Source organism: Myotis yumanensis, unplaced genomic scaffold (assembly GCF_028538775.1).
Source record: "Myotis yumanensis isolate MYYU_CA2020_CCGP unplaced genomic scaffold, mMyoYum1.0.hap1 SCAF_16, whole genome shotgun sequence".
NCBI lineage: Eukaryota > Metazoa > Chordata > Mammalia > Chiroptera > Vespertilionidae > Myotis > Myotis yumanensis.
Window position 1 is genome coordinate 20,651,468 of NW_027223767.1, and position 25,802 is coordinate 20,677,269.

The 25,802-nt window shown below is 37.5% G+C and overlaps 2 protein-coding genes across 2 annotated transcripts in view; one reads left to right on the forward strand and one right to left on the reverse strand.

Moving 5' to 3' along the window:
• NUFIP2 (nuclear FMR1 interacting protein 2) overlaps window positions 1-17,512 on the forward strand; it is a 30,439-nt gene extending 12,927 nt beyond the window's left edge. Inside the window, exons 3-4 of the mRNA XM_070394858.1 lie at window positions 6,651-6,683; window positions 9,048-17,512. Of these exons, the coding sequence (XP_070250959.1) occupies window positions 6,651-6,683; window positions 9,048-9,100 (86 nt within the window). The 3' untranslated portion in view covers window positions 9,101-17,512. The remainder of the gene's footprint in view (window positions 1-6,650; window positions 6,684-9,047) is intronic.
• An 818-nt stretch (window positions 17,513-18,330) lies between these two features.
• Window positions 18,331-25,297, reverse strand: CRYBA1 (crystallin beta A1). Its single transcript, XM_070394245.1, has 6 exons — window positions 25,267-25,297; window positions 23,817-23,881; window positions 22,451-22,569; window positions 20,579-20,720; window positions 18,906-19,048; window positions 18,331-18,478 (listed from the first exon to the last, which is right to left on the reverse strand). Exons 1-6 carry the CDS (start codon window positions 25,295-25,297, stop codon window positions 18,331-18,333), a joined length of 648 nt encoding a protein of 215 aa, XP_070250346.1.
• Between the last annotated feature and the right edge of the window lie 505 nt (window positions 25,298-25,802).

Here is a 25,802-nt window from a genome sequence, read left to right on the forward strand (position 1 = left end):
GATGAGGATATTTATATGAGGATACATTAAGACATAAAGGGATTGATGGGAATTCTCGTTTGGGGGATTTTTCCTTTAATTTTTTACATATGTTAACTTTTTAAAAGAAATAAGACTGCTAATTTTTGTATTATCTGGGGGCATATAGTACTATTACATAGCAGTACCAGTATTTAAGGTGAGAGGTATGTCCTCTTTTCCTGTTTATCTAAAGTGATACTCAAGAGGCAAAATTTTAATGAAGTGATATCCCTTTTTTTAAATGTTTTAAACTTTTTATTGAGTTAAGAGAGGGAGAGGAAGAGGGAGAGAGAAAGTTGAACATCTATGATGAGAGAGAGCCTTCTGCATGCCCCCCCACCAGAGATGGAGCCTGCAACCCAGGCATGTGCCCTTGACCAGAATCAAACCTGGGACCCTTCAGTCCGCAGGCGGACGCCCCATCCACTGAGCCAAACCAGCTAGGGCTGAAGTGATGTCTTTTTAAATTAATTATGAAAAAGTTTAAGTATACACAAACATGGAGTCAATATAATGAACTCCAGTGTACCCAGCATCTAGTTTGGACATTTAAAAAAGCATTGTCATTCTTGTTTCAACTATCTACCTTCACACTTTTTTTGATAGGGGTTTTTAAAAGCAAATTCCAGGTATAACATTTTACTAAATACTTTGAGTATGTTAGAGTATCAACCTTTAATGAACATACATCTGTTGTCTCCTTCAAAGTAGTTACTCAGAATTCTGTTTAGCAGAATTCTTTGATTTGTTGTCAATGGCTTATAACATTAGATCCTAGCTTTCTAAGGTGAATTTTATATATATATATATATATATATATATATATATATATATATATATAATGTTTTTTATTTCAGAGAGGGAGGGAGAGAGACATCAGTGATGAGAGAGAATCTTTTTTTTTTTTAAAATATATATCTTTATTGATTTCAGAAAGGAAGGGAGAGGGAAAGAGAGATAGAAACATCAATAATGAGAAAGAATCATTGATTGGCTGCCTCCTGCATATCCCCCATTGGGGATAAAGCCTGAAACCCAGGCATGTGCCCTTGGCTGGAATCGAACCTGGGACCCTTCAGTCCGCGGGCTGATGCTCTATCCACTGAGCCAAACCAGCCAGGGCGAGAGAGAATCTTTGATTGGCTGCCTCCTACACGCCCACACAGGGGATTGAGCCTGCAACCCAGGCAATATGCCCTGACTGGAAATTGAACCAAGATCTGAGGGTTCATAGGTCAACACTCAATCACTGAGCTATTGCGGCCGGGCCTAACGCAAATCTTTGGTTTTGAAATGGTCTAAGTCATTTGAAGCCAAGTCCGTTGAAATATGGTAGATGGATGTGAGATGTGTGTTTGGTCAGTGTTAATTTAAACCAGATTGATTTCTTTTACCTGGCTAAGAATGCACTGAAGGATATCAAGCATTTAAAATGCTGTTTTTCTTTTTTTTTTCCCTCTGTCATACTTATCTGTACTATTCGCCACTGTTTTCTCTACTACTGAGGAGTTGTGCAATAATTTGTGTGTGTGTTTTCCCTTATGATGTACCTACCGTAGGCAAAGTACTTTGCTTAGTTATGGAAGACTTTGACAGGGTATTTTCCTTTAAAGAATTTAATCAAGTAGAGGAGAAAACAATAAGTTTATATGGTAAGATTTTAAATGTCATAAGAAGGATACAAATAGCTAGGAGATTTTAGTGGAGGAAGAGAATTTAATGGAGTGAAAGTAGAAAGAGTAAATGTATGATATGTTTTCATGGAGGCAATGGCTTTAAACTGGGTTTTGATAGGTAACATTTTTGATATGGAAATACAGAAAAGAGGAAGATAAAGAATACAAAAGTTGGAAGAGAATTATGAGTAAATGTAAATATTAGACTGGATCCATCCAGTTAGGATGTGCTGAGTGGCTCTAAAAGAGAAGGAAGGTAAGTTTTCATTTGAATGTCTGGAAGATAGACTGGTGGAATGGAAGTAATTTAAATGACAGAAGACAGATACTTGGGCAAATCATTTATCATTTTTAAGCGTGGGTTTCCTGATTTTTATTTGTTTGGTCTGTTAATGGGGGAAAAAACACATTCAAATCTGCAAAGAATTCTTTTGAGTTTATTTGAGCCAAACTGTCCACAATTGCCGGGAAGCAGAATCTCAATTGGGATAATGCTCCTCGAGAATGGCGGTTTTTTCACCTTGTTTTATGCATTACAATCAAAGGAGACATAAGTGGGTTACAAGAAATCCATTGGTGGTAAATTAGGGAGGTGGGAGAATAGCAAAGCTGGGAAACCTCTGGGATTAGATAAAAAGAAAAATAAGACACATGCCTCTTTTACATAGGTGGGTACAGGATAGTTAACAGTCAACTATATTAAAATGATAACAATAAAGGAATTTGTGGTCTCCCTCTTGCCCTGAGGGGTCCAGAGAAAGGGAGTTACAAGTTACCCTGACATTCCAGTGATAATGTTATCATAGGTGTAAAAGACAACAGACAGGCTTAGTTAAGGTAAAGATTGACTTTTGTTAGGGAAGAATCTAGCCTAGGACATGACTACCTGCCATAAACTGCTTTTAGTTAAAAAGTTTTAATTTCAGACCATCCTTTGTGGTTACTTTAGGTCTCTAGAGTTTGTAAGGCCACCATACAGGCCTTCCCTGAGCTAGTCAGGTTAGCATGTGGCCCCTTTTTGTCCACAGGTCCTAACACATTATACTCAAGTGAGTTGGTATTAAGCAGTTGACTGACTTGTAGATCCGTTTTCAGAGAGATTAATGTGACACCAATTTGTAGGGTAGATTGGAAACCTTTTTTCTGGTGACTAGAAGTAGGTCCGTTAGACTCCTGGAACAGTCCAGGCAGAAAAATAACAGTTTTATTTATCTTAGAATAAATATTTTAAAGTGTTTAGGTTGGATAAGGGCAGGAGGAACTGATTAATACTATCTACGGGATGACTATGTATACAGTTTAGACATTTGTTTACAGAAGGATTTATCTGAATATTAAGTTTTCTCCTTTTAGCACAATACTTTTCATCTTTACTGCATTTTATAGCAATTGCTCCATGATTTCTTCACAGCTAATAATCTTAGAAAATACCTTTAATATTAGAGATTATTAATATTTTAATAATAACCTTACTTTTCCCCTAATCTCATTACCTGCAGATTTGATTTTGGTTTCAGCCCTGGTTATATTGCCTAGATTTGGGGGAGGGATGTCTTTTTCTTCTCTTAGAGACATAGGCATATATATAACAAGATGGCATAAGATCCTTTTTTCCCCAATGAATTGCCATTTTAGCATCCATACTGGGCACTTGATTTCTCATTAAGTCTGCTTTATGAGTGCAGTAATGAATTTACTTTGGTATTAGTCTGAAAGGTAGCTTGTAAGGAATTTGTAGAAGCTAAAATTTAACCCTCAGATTTTATAAGCTTAAGTTATGAAGTTGAGGGAAGTAACCAAGGGACAACTTAAGTTTTTGGGGAGTCAAACGTTATACTCAGATTTTTGACTGCACAGGGAGTTGGTGTCCCTAATCCCCATGTTGTTCCAAGGGTCAACTGTAGTTACTTTCATTCTAAAATTTGTTTACTTTGCCCTGACTGGTTTGGCTCAGTGGATAGAGCATTGGCCTGCGGACTGAAGGGTCCCAGGTTCGATTCCAGTCAAGGGCATGAAAACAAAACAAAAAAACAACAAAAAAATAAAAATTTGTTTGCTTTGTTTTAAAGTAGTATGGTTGCTACTATGACTCGAGTGTAGTCCACCTTCGCTCCTACCCCTCAAAAAAGGTTGTTATAGCATAGGTGGCTAAAATGAAAAGTTTGATTGTTACTTTTCTTCCTCAATATGTAACTAAATGTAGATTTATCTTTGCATTAAGCAAACTTACAATAATGAGCATCAAATAACCTGTATACAGAACTCAGGAATTTATTTGTTGTAAAATGTGAGATTTCTGTACTTTCACTAAAAGAAAAAATGTTGGTTGTATTGGATTAATCTTTTTGTAGTCACGTCAACCAAAGAAAGGTGTTTCTTAAGATAAGCCATTCTGAAACACAGAAATTTGTAGGATAACAGTGCTATTCCTGAATGTCTGAAACTAATGGAATTATAAATTATAAATTATTTTGGAGTCATAAATATGAACACCATGACCAGAATTCCCTTTGTGATGTATCTTCTTTTTTTCCAGATTAGATTGGTTACAATTCTCTCCCCTTCTTAGGCCTCGTAGGAAAGGATGGGCATCTACCCAGCAGTTTAAAGGCAATAGCATCCAGCTAAACTCTTGAACCAAATGACGATCAGTGCATTATTTCCCAGTCTTTGTTAAATAAGAGAATTGTTGTAATACTTTTAAAAATATATATTTTTTATTGATTTTAGAGAGGAAGGGAGAAGGAGAGAGAGAGAAACATCAATGATGAGAGAGAATCATTGATTGGCTGCCTCCTGCACGGTCCCCACTGGGGATCAAGCCCGAAACCTGGGCATGTGCCCTTGACCAGAATTGAACCCGGGACCCTTCAGTCTGCAGGCCAACACTCTATCCCAGTGATGGCGAACCTATGACACGCGTCTCATTTTTTTGGTTGATTTTTCTTTGTTAAATGGCATTTAAATATATAAAATAAATATCAAAAATATGTCTTTGTTTTACTATGGTTGCAAATATCAAAAAATTTCTATATGTGACACAGCACCAGAGTTAAGTTAGGGTTTTTCAAAATGCTGACATGCCGAGCTCAAAAGGTTTGCCATCACTGCTCTATCCACTGAGCCAAAGCAGTTAGGGCTGTTGTAATACTTTTAATGGGCTTTTATCTGGATAATTTGATCATTGGAATAATTAACCTATTTGTTCCAAATATTCAATTCTGACAAATTTTCAAAAAGTATCAGTTTTTTAGAGGTGAGTTTGATTGGGACGGGGGTAGTGTGGGCAGTCAGGCAGGGAGAGTGTGATTCTCCTCCCCATGCCCTAACACCATCCATATTCATAAAACAAAAAATAATTTTTAGACTCTATGCACCTATTTTAGCCATGGAAAAGGATTATGTTGTATCGTAACTGTAATCCATGTCCAGATATATCCTATCTTAGTGAGCTTCAGTTTTGTTTTGCTTTACTATAATTGGTTGCTGATGAAAATAAAAAACAATTACACAGAATTCAGTTATAGAGCTTAAAATCACCTTTTGTCTTTTAAAAATGGTAGTTGTATGGTCACAGGAAGAGCACTTATTCCCAGTATTAGTTATAGCTCACTCCTGTTTCTAAGTAGTTTTTGTTTCTATTAATCTGCTAGTATAGTATTTTCTTTCAAGGTCCAATTCTTTTTGATTCTTGTGTAATAGTCATCTACTCTTATTTTTTTTTTGTTTTGTTAATCCTCACCCAAGGATATTTTCCCATTGATCTTTTTTTAAAAAATATATTTTATTGATTTTTTACAGAGAGAAAGGGAGAGAGGGGATAGAGAGTTAGAAACATCAATGAGAGAGAAACATCGATCAGCTGCCTCCTGTACACCTCCCACTGGGGATGTGCCCGCAACCAAGGTACATGCCCTTGGCCAGAATCGAACCTGTGACCCTTCAGTCCACAGGCCGACACTCTATCCACTGAGCCAAACCGGTTAGGGCCCATTGATCTTTTTAGAAAGAGTGGAAGAGGGAGGGAAAGACAGAGAGGAACAATGACATGACATCGATTGGTTGCCTCTTGCACAAGCCCCAACTAGGCCTGGGTCCGGGCCTGGGAGGAGCCTACAACCAAGGTACATGCCCTTGGTTGGAATCATACCCAGGATCCTTTGGTTATTTGATAACATGAGCAGGCCCACGCTCTATCCACCGAGCCAAACTGGCTAGGGCTCATCTACTCTTATTCATCAATACTTCAAATATCCCCTTGGTGAAGCTTTCTAGTATGCCTCCCAGGTAGAGCTTTTGCCTTCTTTCTGTATGTCACTAAAGTTTGGTTGTGTGTATATTTCCCTTATTGTAAGATACCAAAGTAATCACATTGTAGATAATCACATTTGAATGGAATTGGAGCAAATAAAGATTGTGTTATTAATAAATGGCTATGGATAGGCATTTTGGCCATAAGGGTTAAAATAAGTGGGTGTGGCTTAAAAAATAGAACCATTTGCTTATAGCAAAATTTAAGTAAAATTTTAATAAGGCATTTTAAGCACTAAGCTTAATCACTTTAATAAATGTTTCATTATGAAGATTTGGGGACCTTGTTGAGGGGTGATGGGTTGCCAAAAAATAACTTTTTAAAACAATAACAATGAGCTATTACAACAAATATTTTAAGCATGCTTCTACATATCTTTGCTATTTATGTAGACAAAATACTTCTCTTAGCAGTTTGATTTTTAGATAATTAACTTCCTGTAATTAATACTTAAGGCAGTCTGAATGACATTCTTAAGAATATAGAAAAATATGAGTTGTTTTGTCTGAGCTCCATAGAACTGTGCTATTTCAACCCTACCTCCAGCCAGCAATCACCAGTGTAGGTTTTTAGAGTTCAGCATAACTTTAAAGTGCTCTGCAAAACTTAGTGTATAAAATAATTTTTTTTTTCCTTTGCAGAAATGGAATCTGTTTGGAATTTACAGAAGCAAGGTAAGAATGTTTAGGTTATCAGAAATGTTAGTACTAATCACTATTTACTATACTTTATTTTGTAATGTGAATAACATGAATAATGGTCTACCAAATAATTAAGATTTTGTATTTTGAGTTATTTGATAACTGTAGTCAGAAGGCACTAGCAACCATATCAAGACTGCTAAGGATTGGGTAACACTAAGGGAAAGAATATATTAAGTACTCTTTATCTGCTAGGTAAAGAACATAAATATTTTCTTTTGCTCCTGATTATGAAAATAAGACAGACCATAAATATTTTTAATCTAGGAAACCAACATGAATAAGTGTTTCTACTAATGGTCAGTCTTTATCTGTACTTGTGTGGTAGCCTAAGAACTGAAATTCATAGTTCAAAAACATATTTGCTGTTTTAGAAACCTTATTTGGGCTGTATATTTCCTGAAAAGATGGTTAGAAATTGAGAGAATAGCAAATTAGCTTCTTTCATCCCCATAAACAAGATATGAATAGCAGGAGGACAGGGACTAGATAATCCATATCTGGATTATTTAAAATTTTCAGAAAATTGGAATTGGTTATCCTAATTAGTATGTGCCTTCTTTCCAAATATATTAAGATATGGTAGTTATAAAATAAAGTATAGAGAACTAGTCACTAATAGGTTTGGGCCTTCAGAACCCTGTAACTGAATTGTATCTCACTTTCAGATGAATGTGAAATTCCTAGAATTTCAGAACTTGAAGGACGTCAGATTTTCTTAGGACAGATTAAGAAACTGAGGCCCAGAGAGGTTACTGTATAAGCTAGAAAGTGGCAGGACTAGAATATAGGTTTCTCTGATTTCCTAATACTGCTCCTTCTTCCAACTCGCTCTTATTCTTAGGCCAGGTCTTTTTGGTCTTAAAACAGCTATAGCCTAAAGATAACTAGCAATCTCTTAAACTATTTTGAAATACTTTCTGTGTATCTTTATATTCAAACACATATGAAAAAAGGGTAGACAAGAAAATATATCCTGCAAAAAGAGAGGTAGACCTCTCTTTTTACTGTAAAATGACTATTAACTATTAACACCTTTCGTACTGCATAGAAATCTCTAAGACATACGCCAGGGACTTCACGTTTTCGGGCAAACTGCACGTTATTTAAATCATCATAATGCACTTTAGGTGTCGTTTTTCAATAATTATAACATTTTTATTTACAAAAACAATTAAACAATTAAAGTTCCTAGTACTTTTTTAACGTATGGTACTGCGTAAAACATTTTCCTCTATGAAGAGGGACCAAACAAAATTTACATAAGTATCTAGATTCGCTCCTTTTTCCATGGCGTGAAAAACGAGAAAACTCGTGAGCGGTCCTTAATAGATGGCGCGCGAAACACGAGAAAACTCGTGAGCGGTACGAAAGTTGTTTAGAATGAGCATTATCTTCAGGGCAGGATGCTAGTGGATGGCCTTTGAAGTCCTAGAAAGAATATTATCTCTGGACTAAATTATTAGATTGGCTCTATCTTAAGATGAGGGGAACTTGAGTTTTTCGGTATTATTTTCAGGTCTTTATACTTTCCCATTAGGTGACAAGTTTTATTGTTTTCTATTTTTTATTAAAGCATATATACTTTTTTATAAAAAGTTCTTGTGATAGGTAGAAATAATATGTAATAAAATCATTGTCTCTCAAAAGAGGGGGGCATACAGCTATATAATAGGAATTTAAAATAACACTGGCATCTTGGCCAGACATATTCTGACTGTTTTATACTTTGAACCCAGCAGATCCATAGACTTTTGCTGTTTTTGAGAAAAAAGGCTAGTTGTGCTATGGGAAATAAAAGGAAGAAATAAGTTATGATTAGGACGCAACCAGCTTATCTTGAAGTTTTTGGTGGTAGGTGTTGCTTGAACAATTTCTAACTATAGACAATCCACATTGGTTAAAATAAAATTTGACTTCATTATTCTGTGAACAAAAGAAAAGAAATCCAAGAATTTTAGTATTGGGTTATTGACAATTTACGATTTTTGTTTGTTTTGGCCTGCTTTTTTCCAATATACTACTTTTATAATCAGGAAAAACACATAAAGAAATCCCTTGTTAGTGAGCTCGACTCTCATATGTAAGAGTTGAGGTTTGCATTGGCTTGACAACTCTGTTGCTGGAATCCATTAGGATGCTGAGCTATTAGGCAGAGAAAAATGGATCATGCACGTGTTAATACAAATAGGAAATGGTCTTTAAATTGTATTTTCATTAAAAGGAGGTGCAGTTTAAATGATGATGTTTATTTTGGATTTGTTATTGGAACATGGCCATTTGAGGATTCCAAACCTTATTTTTATTTATGTATTTCTTTTTTAACCTTCCCTCCAGATCCCAAAAGGATAATCACTTACAATGAAGCCATGGATAGTCCAGATCAATGAAGGACCAGACTGCCTATTTGTAACCTTTCTGCAGCATTAGAGCCACTGTTCATGGGGGACACAAGGCTTTTATGCTCCTAGATCTTCAACGCAGCAGAGGAACCATAAGTAGAATCACAGGATAATATATACAAATATATATATATACATATATATATATATATATATAGTTATTTAAAAAAAGGCAACTGAAAGTAATTAGACTTCTTAAGGAATCAACTTTATTTCAAGAGACAACACATGGTTATTTAATCTCCGGTACTGAATAGTTTTTTTTCTTTTTTCTTATGTTAGTTTTTGTTTTTAAGTGTGAATGCAAGTAATTAATGAATACAGACTTGTGGTTCTAAAGTTCCTGCTGTCATCAATTGGGCAACAAATGACCCACTGGAAAAGCAGATCCACTTAAGAGATCTCTGTATCTTAATCTGTGACTAAAGTGATACACTAATCACAGGGAACCCAGAATGAGTCAACATTTTCTCCCACTCCTCCCTTAATCTTTTGGTTATGCTTTGAGCCCTGCAAGAATGCTGGATAAATGCCTTGAAGTTTGCAGGAGTGTATTTTTTTAGCGAGTATGATTTGCATGTCTTGCCAGGAGTTAAGCAGCCTCTGTGGGGTGTTGAGGAAATATTTTCTTTCTTTTATTTTTTTGTTGGGTGGGGTTAGGGGAGGGCATTGAAGTTTTACAGTTCTGGAATAGTTGGTGGTACATAGTTCACTTGGCTTTAGTTACATATTGGACTTTAACAAGTGAAGAATCCATGAGTGTCATTTAAAGAAAAGTAACATAACAAACAATTGGCTTTAGATATTTAATATAAAAAAATACTCCTGTGCCCATCTTTTAATGTAATTATATAAGTGGGAGCAAAAATATATTCTGCTTTTCAACTGTAGGTGCTCCAGACTTGCTCTCTGTCACTAACACTAAATGTGCTGTTTTCCTTGTTTTTCATCAAACATCTAAAGAGAAACTTCTGTACCTTTTTGTAAATTCTTTTAATTTCTCAGAAATATCCTAAAGGGAAGAAAAAATTCCATGAAAACTAAAACTTTTAATGTTTTTAGCCAGAGAGGAGATAATAAACCCTGCCAATAGGAGATGTGTTTTCATGCAAATTATACTTCTGAGCTTATTAGCTTTCTAATTATATCTTAATAAATATATTTTATTACTAGAGCAAAATGGGTTTTTTAAGGAAAATAATGTGAAACTCTGGAAATTTTCTTTTGGGCAGAGAAGAGCATTGACCCTGTCTTATCACATTGCCATCTTGTTGCACTGCAGCTTGTATATAGCATGCTAAAATAAGTTTTTTTTGTGTGTGCAGAAACAAAGGGTCCAATTTAAGATTGGGTGATGTTAGTGGCATAAAAACAAGTTCTCTGGCCTGATATAGCATCACATTACACACACAGAAATTAGTATATCCATGTATGTCAGATACAGGTTAAAATAGCAGGGCATTTCTATAGAGAGGTGTAGTCTTCTAATAAAAGTAGACTGGATACCCTGGGGTGTTCAGGGAGAAAGCAGCTACTTTTGCTCAACCCTGTTGCTTAAGAAATGTCCAGTTTTGAGCGACTGTAGTATGGATGAGTTTTCTTGTTTTGTTGACTATTTGAGGCTTTTAACAAGTAGTTTTTGAAAGAAGCTATTGGACTCAACATAGAATAAATATCTTTATAGTCTGGATTTCTGCCCTGCTTAGATTTTAAAAGTATAAGCATGGATTGCCAATTCCACTTGATGTAAACAAAACTTTTTATACATAATATATATATATATATGTAAGTGTGTGTGTGTATATATATATATGTGTGTGTGTGTGTACATATATACATATATATATATAATAACTTATTGTATCAGTCCAGGTTCAGAAACTTGTGATAGGCCAGTTTCAGATAGTTTCATTTCACCTGTAAACTGTATCACTTTTACTGATATTGTAATTTTTAAATGTATAATATGTTTACAGATGTGCCCTGCATTTAGTCTGCCTTGTTCCCATTTTGATTTTTGTTGAGTCTCCTGCCTGCTTGCCAAAAGCTAGGATGCTTCAAGCCCATGTACAATTGAAAGCAGAAGCATCCTTGAGCTTTAAAGCATTGAACAAACTGGAAATGCAATGAAGTGAAAGAAGTCTGTGTTTTTGTGTTCTTTTTTTAATAAAAATTTTCAAAAAGTTTTTTTTAAAAACTATATAAGGTTGATTAAAGGAAAAAAGGCTCCAGTTTGTTTTACAGGTTTTAAAGTTCTGCTGTGTGTTCAATTGCCTTGTGTAACCACTTGTCGCCTTAGGGCCAGATTCCACCCCCACCCTCCCATGTCCCCTTCCTTTTTTTTAAAAATTTCCATTTTGCTTGCCTGGAATTTTAAAGCTCTTTTGTCACAACTCACAGGAAACTTTCTGGGTTTGTGACATACAGAGGTTGAATTAATACACATTTAAAAAGAAAAAAAAAATCCCAAACCAGCCCCCATCTGAATTGGGCTTTTAAATTTAGAAGCAACACTTATAAAATATTTCTAGAAAGTTGTTGCTTTCCTACTTCCCTTCCATATCCCTCAGGCCTCCATGTTTAGAGAAGCCAAAAAGAGAATGTATCCCTTCTCTGTTTGTCCAAAGGTTTTTCAGAGTCTCACATCTAAATGAGACAATGCAACATTTCACTTTGATTTCACTGAAATTTCCTTGAGTATATGGTTAGAGGTATATAGTTAGAAATATCTCTTAACCTTCTGGTAACCCTAGTGCCCCATCATATTAACTGTCAGTATTTTGGGGGCATTGGGTTAATGGACTTAATTGCTTAGGTACAAGCAGGACTTTGGGACAAATTTCCTTTGTGCTGTTTGATAATACTTAACTCTCTACTTGTCGCAATCTTTCTCCTTAGGTCCTCACACAATTCCTTACAGAGCACTTAATTAAAAAAAAAAAAATCTTAAGAGTTGATCTGTTTTCTCATTATTTTTGTGTAAGCTTCTAAAAAAACTTCAGCTGTGATTAATTTAGCACATTTAAATAACATTAATGTGTTATTGTTTGGTATAAAGAATTTTCCTTCAACTCAGAGTATTAGTACTGTAGCATAAACCAAATACAGTCTAGAGGGGATTTTTAACATCCCTCCATTATAAAGACTGCAAATGGGGTGTGTGTGTGTGTGTATGTGTGTGTGGACTGCTTGTGTGTGTGTGAGGGAAAGAAGGAGATATTAAAAGTTAGTAAACAAGTGTGTGTAAGACATTAGTATTCAGAGAATGAACTTCTATTTATTTTGTGCCATTTGTTTTCATTACAGAATAAAGTCAGGTGGTTTTAATCCTTTAAGGGGCAGTGTTTGAAAAATGGCACTAAGAATGAAATCATGACCTATTTTTTTAATAGCTATGAAGATACTAATTATGGGTGAAGATTTCTTTTTAAATCTGTCTTGATTGTAGGCTTTTGTGTCACATACCACTCTCTTGTAGATGTCTTGAATAATTCCCCCTCCCCACAAAAGACAGGGTGTTTATCTTTCTCTTTATTCACTCCCACTTTGCTGAACTGAAGATAATTGCATAGCCTTTCCTCTGACCTCCTAGTAATGAACTTTCACATAAAGTGTATTTACAGCATCTGTAGTTAGCCCTTTCTCCTCTGCCTTTGAGGAGGCCATAGAAAATAACTAGGAATTTGTTAATGCCAAATAGTTTTTTTCTTGAAATAAATGGCTGGAAAGATTCCATTTTAGAATTTTGTTGTTAATCACCTGCTTACCTAGTCATCACTCAGAATCTATAAAAGCTTTATAAAGGAAAGAAGTGCTGCATTGTTTTTTTCAAATAACAGTTTCTAGGGAAGGTATTGCAAACCTCAATTATGAATGTTGTCCACAATACAAATGTGTTTATTCACAAAGCAGTACATAGCAGTGGTGGTTTCATCCTTAGTCATGAGGTTTGTTGCTAACCTAATTAGAGGGATCTAATAATGGTTTATCTTTTGCTGTACACTTTTTCAAACATGAAAAAGCCATTTAGTGTGAAATTGTATGTCACATACCAAAAGGCCACAGGCAAAGAAATCTGTAAGAGGACTGCACTTGATTCTAAATTCCACTAAATAAGGAGTCATTCTTTCAAGGCTTTCTTTAGAGAAATAGATTAAAAGTCTCATTTACAAGGATTATGAGTGTAGTCATGCCACTGGACCATATTCTCAAATAACATGATCCCTCTTGTATACCTATGCTAACTGCAAAACAGACACTATAGTGGGAAAAACACACATTTGGACAATAGTTTTTATAATAGGTCTGTTGGCCTGCACCAGTTGAATTAGATTCTAATCAAGCATTGTCTCTTAAGTCCTAGGTAGTACTGCTGAATTTTAAAAGAAAGGGTAGGATTTGCTTAACTTCCCAAAGTATACATATTTGTTTAAAGGGGATGGGCAAAGGACAAGACTAGAAGTATAGCTGCTCAAAGTTTGCAGAGACACATAGGTTATCAGTTCTTAATATTAATGTTATTTTTATTAATGAAATTAACAGGCACCAGGATTCTTTTATGGTGAAAAAGATGGGCTTTTGCTTTAAGTATCATAAAATGTGTTGTTTCTTTTTTTAATATACTTACATCTGTTCAGATGTGAAAAACAGGACCACCCTATGTTGGTTTTTTAAATGATGAATCATTGGCTCCACTCAAAAGCAGTGCTTTAATGTGTTTTAAATTAAACTTCACAGTTTTGCTACTCAAGAGTCTTATGAATAAATAGTGTTTCAAGTTGTATGCATAATAAAAACACCCAGTGAAGCATGAGTGGTATGTTGATTTTGCATTACTGGGAGTGTCAGCAGTTATTGGCTAGAAGCCTATGGAACAGCCATCCTCACATGTGATGGGATTGCTGATTCAGACTTCCCTATTTATCCATACAATTGTGTATGTCCAGAGTTTTAAAGCCATTTTATAATACTGCAGTATCCCTTTTCTACAGCCTTATTAAAATAGTTACAAATGTGTTTTTTTCCCAGTGCAGTATCCCTTTCATTGTATATCAGTTTTACTCCACAGACCAATAAACCAACTTGAGGTAAATTATATAGCTTTCCATATACCCTTTTTCCTCAGGTGCTAAACAAAGGCTCCAAAAATGGATACTGCTTTAGTAATGTCTGCTTTATTTTTAAAATATTTCTTTTGCTAGATATAAAGATTTGGTGTTAAAATGATTTTAATATGTAAATATGAATGAATGCCTCTAGTTTGCCCCTGTTTGTCTATTATTAGTCTGTTTCATTTATCCTTTAAGAGGAGGATCCTTTCATGATCTTGAATACATTTCATTAGGTATGTTGCATTTTTAGAATGAAAATACAACTGTTTATCTGTCTCGGATTAATCCTGCTGCTGCTATGAGAAACTGAAAATCAAAAATGTGATGCACTTTTTACATTACAACATACCATACCTTTCTAGGTTGTTTTGATACCTTTCCTGTAGCACAGCCAGTAACAAAAGTGAATGAATTTTAAAATTCTCTTTGGGAGGGAATCAGTACAATTAACTTTGTGATATTGGCCTATGAAGGACAATAACGTAGGAAAAGAAAAATTCTGTTAGTATTACACTTTTTGGCCTTAAAATGTCTTCTACTACTGAAAAATCCTTTAAACTTAGTTTTGTTTCTATTATTTCCTCTCTCTGCCTCAAAAGGAGGATTTAGGAAGAATGGCTTAAGGGGAGTAGTATCGGTTTGTTGCTGATTTCTCTTTTAGAAAGAAAATGTCTACTATATAAGCTGAGGACTTAATTTTTTTGTTTGTATACAGAAGAGAAATAAGGCTGCCCCGTGCCAGTCGATTTAGTTTAATTAAATCAATTAGAACTCCCAACTATTCTGCTTCTCTAGTATATTTTTACTTGGCAAAGATAAACAAGTATAGTAGGAATGCTACTTGACAAGAGAAAAGTCATTTCTCAAGCACATACCCAAACTTGAAGATTGAACCCAAAATAGGAGGAAAAAAACACCAAATGGGGTGGAGGAATATGAGAAAGATATGTGGTCCAAAGCTATCTGGTTATATTTTGATGTTGCCAATATTGCAAAGCCAAATTTTAATTTGCTTATTTAATATATTTCTTGGCCAGAGATCTATTTTTATATCAATGTGCCTTGCATGTGTATTAAAAAATAAAATTGGAAAGGCCATGTAGTAATGCCTGAGATGGTTGATGGTTCTTACCACCTCACTAATTTTTATGCAGTATGAAATGCTCATTCTATCGCCCAACTGGTGCTCTCTGTTTAAAGTTATAGATCTTGTCACAAACTGGAACTATTTTATAAACTGGGGAAGTGATTTAATTTACTTTTATTGTTTCTTTTGTTTGTTCTTAGTCTGTTAGTGGCTGTTCTGTAGTGGGAAATAGTAAAAGAACTCTTCACTCCCTTTCCCTCCTTCCTTAGCACCTTCTTCGAGTAATGTGATGACACCATTTCTTGTGTGCTTTGAAAAGTTTCAGCTTGCTGTTTCCTTTAGTGTTATTTAAAAAAAAAAAAAAAGTGTTATAAAAAGCATTGTTTGAAAAATCTAGGGAGATAACAGTCCGCTTTAATTTGGAATTCTTTGTGAGCTATGATCCAAGTTATTGGCTCTTTCCAACTTTAAAATTTTTTTACTGTTAAAGCACCTTGCTTAGAAAAATTTAAATACTTATGTCTGCAACAATTGTCTCAAAATAATGAACTGTGCAATTCTTGTCATTAAAAAAACTCTCCCTAATGTGACTTGTTAGTTTCTCTGTATTTCTTGCCAGTGTAAATGTGAAAAGCTTTGCTTGCATTACGTTTTAGAAATGCATTTTGCACACTCGAATTTTGCCGAAGCTCCATGAAAAGGTTAGATCTAAGTAGATGAATAAAGCTATGCACATGTTTTGAATTTTAATTTGTGTGTCATTACCCAAAGTGACTTATCCTTATTACTTTGCTGTCCTTAGTTTCACCGTCTTTAGAAACATGGCTCAAAATTATAGTACTGGGCTAGCTTATCAGTAGAAGCAAAAGAGAGGAAAACTGGCACCTGTTTTAGTAAACTTCAGTTTGAAATGAGAGCTTGACTTGTATCTACTAAAGGGCTTTTCTTGAAACAGGGCATTTTTATCAGTTGTATAAACTGTTGGATGCTCTTACTTCCTCAGTGAAATTTTTGGTTTATTTGATCAAATAAAAATGGGAAGTAATTCAAATTGAAATGAAGGAAGGATCTTATGCCACATGGAGTTCTGTGATAATTTTATGACTTAAACCTGGTTTAAAGGTGTAGGATGACCTATTACCTTTATGACTAGCATAAATTTGGCTTAATGAATGATTGACTTGAAATTAGAATCATTATCTTGCTTAAATATCTAAGCACAGGTTGTTTTAAAGATAATGTGTATCTTTTTAAAATTATCCAAGCTGATTAGAACAAGTTTAGAATTTGGTTAAATTGCTGCAGTCTGCATGTACTAAATAAATAGCTTTATTTCACATGTATGTGTACTTAAAAGATTGTGTAGATTTACTGGCCAGGTTTTGTCAGTCATCTTTTAAAAGATTGTTTTGTAATCTCTCCAGGACCTTTGTAGAAGAGGCTAATAAGTTTAAGTAGAAGATAATACTAATGGTATTTTCCCCATGCTTCTAGATACAAAAGAAATCCTTGTTTTATAGTTTTTAACTATGTATAGAAGAGTGTTACTTCTCTGTCATCAAGTGTGCTCTTGATGTATTATTGTTGACTTTGAAAACACAGCAGAACCCTTCTGTATCATCACTGAAAGTGACAGAAACGAAGTCTACTAGTCAAGACTCAAAAGGTGGCCGATAATGCATGGCCTCAGAAGGCATAAATGCAGGAGTGTAGCATCGTCTTAGATGGCTCTGGCTTCTCAGCATCTGTCAGTAGTTCACTTATGTTCAGTCTTGTGTGCGTCATCATTTAGGAGCTGAGTTACCTCAATCTGGGGGAAAGGATAATTAGTGAACTACAGTTATATTAGAGGATGTTTTCCTTCTCCCAATTCAAGACTTTTTTTTTGTTTTCACTGTTTGTTTTGCCCAGTCAAAAAGATAGGCCTTTTCTAGGTAAAAGAATAGTGGCCAGAAATTTATCCTTTTGCTAAATGCTTAGGTATTTGCCATAGCTGTTTCTGATATGGATTCTGAAGAAGTGTCAGTTACGTAATGATCTTCCTTTATTGATGTCTTACTTCATGTTCAGTGTTTTAAAAATATAAATTACAAACACTCTACATCCATACCAAGATTTACTTATTTTATCAGAAAAAAACTTGAGAACTTTGTAGATCCAATTGAGAGACAATAAGTGTACATGGTTGAATAAAAAAAATTTAAAGTTTTCTGAGGTGTTTGTGTTATATTTTGTGTGCTTTAATTAACAAAAATTACTGAAAACTAAGTTGATATTGTGACATTGATGATATATTTCCAAAAGATGAAATGTACAAACTTAAGTCTTAAATGTACTGTGGTCTTACGTCATGGCATTTTTAAAAATCATCCAGATTATTAAGGTGCTTAAAAATGGCATGTTTATTGAAAAATCAGCTGTGAGGACAGCTGTCCTGCCTTTTTGCATGACATTGAGCCTTAAAGTATGAAACCAAAATTGAGCTAAGCAATTAAGCAACCAAAATAAGCTGCCAAGACTGGATTTATTCATAACTTTATGTAGAAATATATACTAATGCATTATTTAAGAAATTTCCTAAGTTTGTTTAGCATTGATTTGTCACCAAGTTGGAAAAAAAATCAATGCTGACATCAACATTATTAGGGTAGGGGATGAGGAGAAAATATGCAGAAACATTTACCAAAAGTGTGTTTGTCACTGCATAGACTGGTACGTTTGGGTTATATGCTTGAATGTTATTTGACATGGGGAATAATTGTGGTTGGGCTGGTAAGTGACTTCCAAGGACACAGAAGGAAATCCGGGATTTTATAGAAACTTGTTTCTAAAAGTTTGCAGCCATTTAAGTGTGATTTATATAAAGCACACTAGTTAATTTATTTTTTAAATGACATTTATTGTGGATTTCAGCAGCTAACATTTGTAAGCAGTGTCTGTGAGCAGAACATAAAGCTCATTCTAGATTGCTTAGCAAGGTTGTCTCACGCTTGAGGAATTCTCTTGGAGCTTCTAATCCACTACTGTTGGATACGGCGAATTGATTGAATCTGGGAAGTCTGGGCATGAGAACCCCACTCTCTCCGGTGTTTATAGTCTCCTCCATGATGGTCACATTCCAAGATATACTGATAGCCACGGTACCCAGGATACTGGTAGCAAACCCAGCTAGAAAATCCAAAAGCACATTGGCCTATTAAAACCTAATTAGGAACTGGTCAATACTTCAAAACAGCCTCTTTCCTCAACACAACTGGTATGGAATACTTTCAGGCCTAGAAAATGTCAGGCGCCATTTGTAAGTAATGGCTATACTTAATTAAAAATTAACCTTGATCATGAAAAAAGGTATGAGTAATCAACAAATGATTCCACAGACTCTAGGGGAGTCTCAGGGAAAGAAAAAAACTGACCTGAAGTTGGTACCAAGATTTTGAGGTTCAAAATTGTAAATAACTAGACTGTTACAGCCATACCAATATGATGCCAATATATGAAATTTGATAAGACACAATCACTGCTATGTTAATAGTCTCAAGATTTACAGCTGCGAGAGTTACTTTGAAATGTGCTCCAACACTGTTTTTGCACTTACGCCCCACATTGTATCTTCATGGAACCAACTTCGTTGTTGAACCAACCCATGGCTTGCAAAGAGGGGTAGTCATCACAGATCTCCCATTGGCGTCCAATAAAGTTTTCTTTTTCATAGATGGTAATTTTGGACTCCTTATGATTCTGTAATCCAAATTTTTTTTTTAAGTTTAGTACTAGTGTTATGGCTATCTTAATTTTGTAATTACCATATTTTTCAAAAAACACTGCTGGTTTACACAAAGAAGTACATGATCATTGAGGTCAAAATATTTCAGGCAGTTTTTTATACGAAAAAATTTACCCATAATCCTGTTTAATCCAGTTTAATACCATCTATAATAATAAAAGCATAATATGCTAATTAGACCGGACAGCTGAACAGCCTTCCAGACGTCCTTCAGGACAACCTTCCAGACAAAGCCAGGGCTGCGAGGGCTGAGCCCCTTTGCACAAATTTCGTGCACCGGGCCTCTAGTAACATTTGCAATGTATAAATAACTGGTACTATACTTTGAAACAACAAAAGACTAATGAAAATATAACAACAGGGAAAAAAACACTTGCAACACACAGCCAATCAAGGGATTAATATTCACTAATGTGGAAAAAGACCCCACAAATTAATAGGGAAAGTAAACGTGTGTGCGTGGTGTTGGAAATAATCTAAAAGTCCAGTAGGGGATGTGAATACTACACGAGCATTTCTTAATGCAAAGACTAGCCTGTATGAAGTACGAAAACAGCCAAAATTAGCTCTGGTGATAGAACTTGGGGAGGAGCAATTGATTGGAAAGGGACACGGGGAACTTTATGAGGTGATGGAATTGTTTTATATTTGAGTAGGGTATTGGTTACTTGGGTGTACATATTTTTTAAAACGCATCAGAGTATACACTTAGGAAAAATGCAGAGTTAAAGTAAGATGCAAACATCCAGATAAGGCAGTATATTTTAGATCTATAACTTTAGGTTACCTTCTTTACTACTTGAATTTCAGTAGGATTTTAAACTAAGGTGAGATCATTAATTAAAATCATGAGAAAAAAAATCACATGATATAGACAAATATTTGGAAAGGTTGTAGCCCAGTCTCACTCTTCCCAATATAAGGATCATTTTCAACAGACGGTTGAAGATTATCCTGCATCTACTTGAACTCCCGAAGAGTGGGAAGTATCCTAGTCTGATGCAGAATTGAATAATGCTTAGTATTAGAAACCAGAAGGTTATGAATCAAAGATAAAAGACACTGGAAAATTTATCTGTTTCTTCAGTTATCCCACTTATTGAAAGGTTACGTTAGTACTTCGCTGTTTCTGGGTAAAATGTTATACGGATTGAATTTTAACTGGCTAAGGATTTACTTTTTTACTATAAGGCTCTTACTAGTACCCCACTGCACTTGAAGATCTGGGCTCTTGAGTATCCACTTCCTGCCACCTATAAATAGGAAGGCATTTACTTTTAGCTTAATGAAATTATTATCTAGTAAATAAAAATCAAATGGCAAACTTAGAACAGAGAGACCAGTGGTTTTTCTTCTTTTCCTTTTCTCTTTCTTCCTGCCACATTTCAGCATAACTGATGAGAAGTAACATGTGTGTCAATCCATATGCACTCTCTCTTGCCCCATTCCCCACAGGCACAGAAGTAAAAATTTCAGAGACTCACAGCTGAGCAGATGGGGCGGAAGGACATGAGGCGCTCAATGTGGTAGGCATTGCTCCCACTCCAGGCATCCCAGCGAGGGTATTCTCCTCTCTCCAGGATAAACTGTTGCCCACAGAAGCTGGTATGCTCATAACCAATCCAGCTGCCAAAGACAATTAGTGGCATTTGCTCCTGGTGTTCAGAGTCTACGTGGCCTCAGGGAGAAGGCATTTTTGCTTTAGATGTTAATAGTGGAGTAAAATATCAAGCCAATTCTAACAAAGCCATACAAAAGAATACATTTATCACATGAAGTGGGATGTGAGCTGGCAGCCGCACTAAGCAGGTTTATAAATGTAACATTTATTTTGGGATTATCCACTGATAGGATCTACTTCACTCGCCTGAGTAATGTGTATTAGCAAAGTCAGTCTAAAGTTATATTTCCTTTCTTTCCTAGTTACCTTATTCTCTACTTGGAGCTCCAGGTTCAGGATAAAGTGACTGACTATTGCTTTGGCTCCAGCCAAACCTATTGGCTTCTTCCTAAGGAAGCAAAGGGTTGAACAGGCAACTGGTGGATTACGTGGGTTCTTTCTCCTGCTGTTGCATACCCATACCTTATTTATAAGACCCCTCAGATCATATTTTCACAACCAGGTTTCAGTTACTGACAATACCTTAAAGTATTATTCCTTTTAAGAAGTTAAAAAGCTCAATTTTGGTTGTGAGCAACTGCCTAGACCAGTGGTCAGCAAACTCATTAGTCAACAGAGCCAAATATCAACAGTACAACAACTGAAATTTCTTTTGAGAGCCAAATTTTTAAAACTTAAACTATATAGGTAGGTACATTGTTATTAACTTAATTAGGGTACTCCTAAGGCTTAGGAAGAGCCACCCTCAAGGGGCCAAAGAGCCGCATGTGGCTCGCAAGCCGCAGTTTGCCGACCACAGGCCTAGGCCAAATCAGAGTCCTTTCCTTATGTGTTTTCAAACTGATGATAAAGGCCTTGACTATCCTGCCAAGCGTCAGAAGACAAAACAAGAGAAGGTCTTCCTCACCAAAGAGATTAACCATCAACCAGAAACTCCTGGATGACTAAATATGAACCAACATGACTCTCAAGTGCTGTGGTTGAGTTCCTTTTTACACAGAGAAATGAGTGATGTCTGCTCTCTCTCTGGGACATACAGGAGGGGAGTTGGTTGTAAAGAGGCTGCAGCTTGGCTGTTTTCTATTTTCTGCAGGCAAGAAAAACTCAAGGGTCCTGGGGCTGTTGTGAAAGGAATCCTAGGTAGCAGCCTATGGGGTCCAGAAGCATAGATCTGATTACTGTCACTGCCTCAACCCATTAACTATATATATATATATTTATATATATATATATATTATATATATATATATATATATATATATATAATCTTTCTTTCTTCTTTCTTTCTCTCTCTCTCTCTCTCTCTCTCTTTCTAATCCTCACCCAAGGATATTTTTCCACTGATTTTTAGAGAGAGTAGAAGGTAGGGGGAGAGACAGAGAGAGAAACATTGATATGAGAGAGACACATCCATGGTTGCCTTCGGCATGCACTCCTGACCAGGATGGAGCCCGAACCCAGGTATGTGCCCTTGACTGGAACAAATCCTCCCTTTAGTCCATAGGCCGACGCTCTATCCACTGAGCCAAACTGGCTAGGTCTATATATTTCTTTAATACCTCACAAATCTAGTACCAAGCCACTAAAAACCTCATGTACCTTCTAGCTTTGAGTTACTAAATTACACCTGTAGAGTCCGGGGAACATTTTTCTTCCCCAATTCCCACCTTTATGGCCCCAAGTCTTAGGGGACTGGCAATAAGGGGCCTGAGGTTCTGCTGAGGTCCATACTCACGCGCCACATTCCACCTTGAGAGATCGGACATTATCAAAACTGCGCTCAGAGACATTTGGGCAGGAGCTAGCGAATTCCATCCTCTTGCCCTGGAAGTTCTCCTGGTCATAGATGGTTATCTGAAATGAGATTGAATGGGAAAGAGAGCTAGCATGTGGTACATCAGGAAAAACAAGAGTCCTGGTCAACAGTGTAACTTATGTGTGACCCTGTGTTTTCCATCATTTGCTGTAGTCCAGGATGCCTGATGAGGTCTCTTCCAGTGTAGACAGGATAGGAAGGGGTTTGAATTAATGCCACTAGTTGGTGGTGTTCACATGCCCAGGATAAGGATAAGGTGTGGGGGATTGGTTTATGATAGGAACTAGAGGCCCGGTGCACGATAATTCATGCACTTGGGGGGGTCCCTCAGCCCAGCCTGTGCCCTCTCGCAGTCTGGGAGCACTTGGGGGATGTCTGACTGATGGCTTAAGCCAGCAATAGGACATCCTTAGCACTGCCTGCTGCAGAGGCAGGAGAGGCTCCCGCCACGGCTGCTGTGCTTGCCAGTCGGGAACCCAGCTTCTAGCTGAGCGGCGCTCCCCTGTGGGAGTGCACTGACCACTGGGGGCAGCTCCTGCATTGAGCGTCTGCCCCCTGGAGGTCAGTGCGCATCATAGCGACCAGTAGTTCCACCGTTTGGTTGATTTGCATATTAGCCTTTTATTATATAGGATGGTCTGTTAGGAACAATAACTGGCCCAGTAGACAGACCAAGGACTCAAGGACTCTTATTCACTATGCTTCCTGCATAAATATGGCCCAGGGGCCAGGATTCTGGGAGGCCCAGGGGCTCCCTGTGGATTATTACTTAGGTTCTCCAGCCAAACGTGCTATAGAAACCTAAGGTATAGAGAAAGAGTTGTAATGAACCCTTTCCATGCTTTGAATGAGAATTCTTAAACCTGGCTAGAGGACAACGAACTCCCAAAGCTGTGAACTGGCCTTCAAGTTGATCCAATGAAGAGGGTAGAGGGTCAGACTGAGGATCAGCCACTTCAGGTAATAGTCACAACCAAGTTCAGGATAAGAGTCAGAAGACCTGGGTCCTATAACTTATTTTTGATCCCATGGCAAATCTCTCTCTTCTGGGCTCTCAGTTTCTCAATGGCATAATCTACTCTGGGCTGCTCAACTTTAAGATGATTTTAGCGGCACAGAGAGGAGTTGAACTAGAAAACTAGGTATTATCTCCCACCCATCATGGGCTTCCACGGTCATCCTTCTGTCCAAATGGGACATCCTAAACGATCCTTCCTGAAAAAGCATCTGGACCTTGGTTGGATCTTCCCCTATGAACTTTTCCATGTGATGGGGGAGGGCTTACCTTCCATGGCCCCACAGACCCTGGCATGGGGTTGGTTTGAGCCATTTTGGTGGTTGGAAGGGTTCCTGGAAGACAGAACACACACCAATGACATGGCGTCTGGGATGGAGATGAGGTGCTGGAACAGAGGGGGGGTAAAGGAGGCTTGAAGTCCAGCAGAAAGACTTTGGTTGCACTTGGGGGATGTCTGACTCTGCCTCTCACTAGTTGAGTCTGTTGTCTTCCATCAGTAAAGCTTCTATGGCAGAGTTATTGTAAGGATTAGAAGAAATAGTGCAGGTAAAGCATGGCACAGGCATCATGACCTCTTGATAAATGTAGCTCTCGTTCACTTGCCAGCCTCCAGGTACCCCCTACAGGTGGCAGCATTGCCTCAGTCTCACGCCCTAATATAAACTCCTTGGCAACCATCTAGTTCAGATCCCTCATATTACCAGTGTGTGGTCTCAACCTCACCTAGCTCTTCACAGCCCTCAAACTGACTGACTGGCTGTACATGGCCCTGCTCCCATTCCCCTCCTACTTCTCTGTCTCTCAACCTGCCCAGCTCCTCAGAGAGACTTTGCTGCTCTCCCCAGCCCGCAGCGGCTTGCTTTCTTCCCTGATTTCTAGCGCTCGTCACAGTACTGATCTGTGCTCCTATTGACTATGTCCTGGTGAACATCTCAATGGAGGGCCTGGGTCTCCTGAGTGCAAGTTGCAGCACCAAGCAGAGTCCATGCTGGGGCACTGGGAGGTTGGGGGTGTGGGGGCACGGGTGCCGTTGAAAAAAACTTATTGAAGGAAAGTGAGGAAGAAAAGAGGACAATAATAGCTAACGCCTAATAAGGGCTCACTCTGTGCCAGACCCTGTCCTAAATGCTCTGCATGCATGAATACATGCAATCTTCACAACCAGCCTGTGAGGTAAGTACTATTATTGTCCCCATTTTGCAGATGAGGATACTGAGTCTCAGAGAGATTAGGTAGACAGAAAAGATGGTAGGAAGAATAAAGAAGGGAAGGATAAGGAGGGAGAAGAAGGGGAGGGAGGGAGGGAAGGAAGAAGGAAGACAGGCAGCTGTGCCATTCATGGCCCTTCCCTCTGTCTAGTATCGGACCCAGGGGCTGATGCATGTCAATTTTGTGGCATATCTTTCCAGTATGAACTTCTGAATAGGCATTTCCAAGCTCCTGCCCCCTCCACTTGCTCCCTATGCCCTAGGAGCCTGTCATTTATTGCAGCCCCATGCCTCCCCCAGGCTGTGATGGCGAGGGTAGTGATTAAAGCCTTCTTAGTGACTCCTTTTGGGGTGGCAAGAGATGGCTGCCTCCCTGCAGAGTTCCCCACTCTTCTCCAGCCATCCTAGAAGGCTCTGACCAGGCGGCATGAAAATGAGGTCCCCTCCTGGGCATGTGTCTGCAGGAGAAAGGAAGGAAGGGCCCGAGCGTCCCTCAGGACTTTACTCACCCAGCTCTCGATGCACAGCCTGGGTCTCCATGTGGTGCCACTTTCTCTGGGGCCCTGCCCTTTATAGCCCTGAAGGCTGCCAGCCTCTGCCCTGTCAGCACTCTCCTTTCCCTCTGCTTAGTTCTCCCTGATCCCCAGAGCTTTGGTGGCTCAGCCTGCTGGGCAGGCATCCCTCAGGCCTTTGTTAAAATGAAGGAAACAGAAATGCAGAGAGGCCCCACTGCTGTGGGTGAGGCTGGCGGCAGTGGCTGCTCTGGTCGTGATCGCAAAGCAGCTGGGAGGTGAGTGCTTGGCCCTGTCCTTCTCCAGACTCCTCGCGCTACCCCAGGCCCTTCCTAAGACCCCTGTCCTATCCAACACATCAAACCTCACCTCACTTCCCAGATAGGAAATACAGTTTTTTGTCTTTGTGGTTAAAAAATGTGAAGGATTAGTTTAATTCTGAACTTTATTAAGAAAAAAATGGTCCACTCTGTTCTTGGGAATCTTTTTTGCATACTATATACTTATATATAAATATGTAAGAGTTAAATTCA

Excerpts from the sequence above, each read along its gene's own strand:
- CRYBA1 (XM_070394245.1), bottom strand. The coding sequence starts at position 25,297 with ATGGAGACCCAGGCTGTGCATCGAGAGCTGG. Across the intron at positions 23,882-25,266 it reads GGCTGTGCATCGAGAGCTGG|GAACCCTTCCAACCACCAAA; the intron begins GTGAGTAAAGTC and ends TCTGTCTTCCAG. Across the intron at positions 22,570-23,816 it reads GGTCTGTGGGGCCATGGAAG|ATAACCATCTATGACCAGGA; the intron begins GTAAGCCCTCCC and ends ATCTCATTTCAG.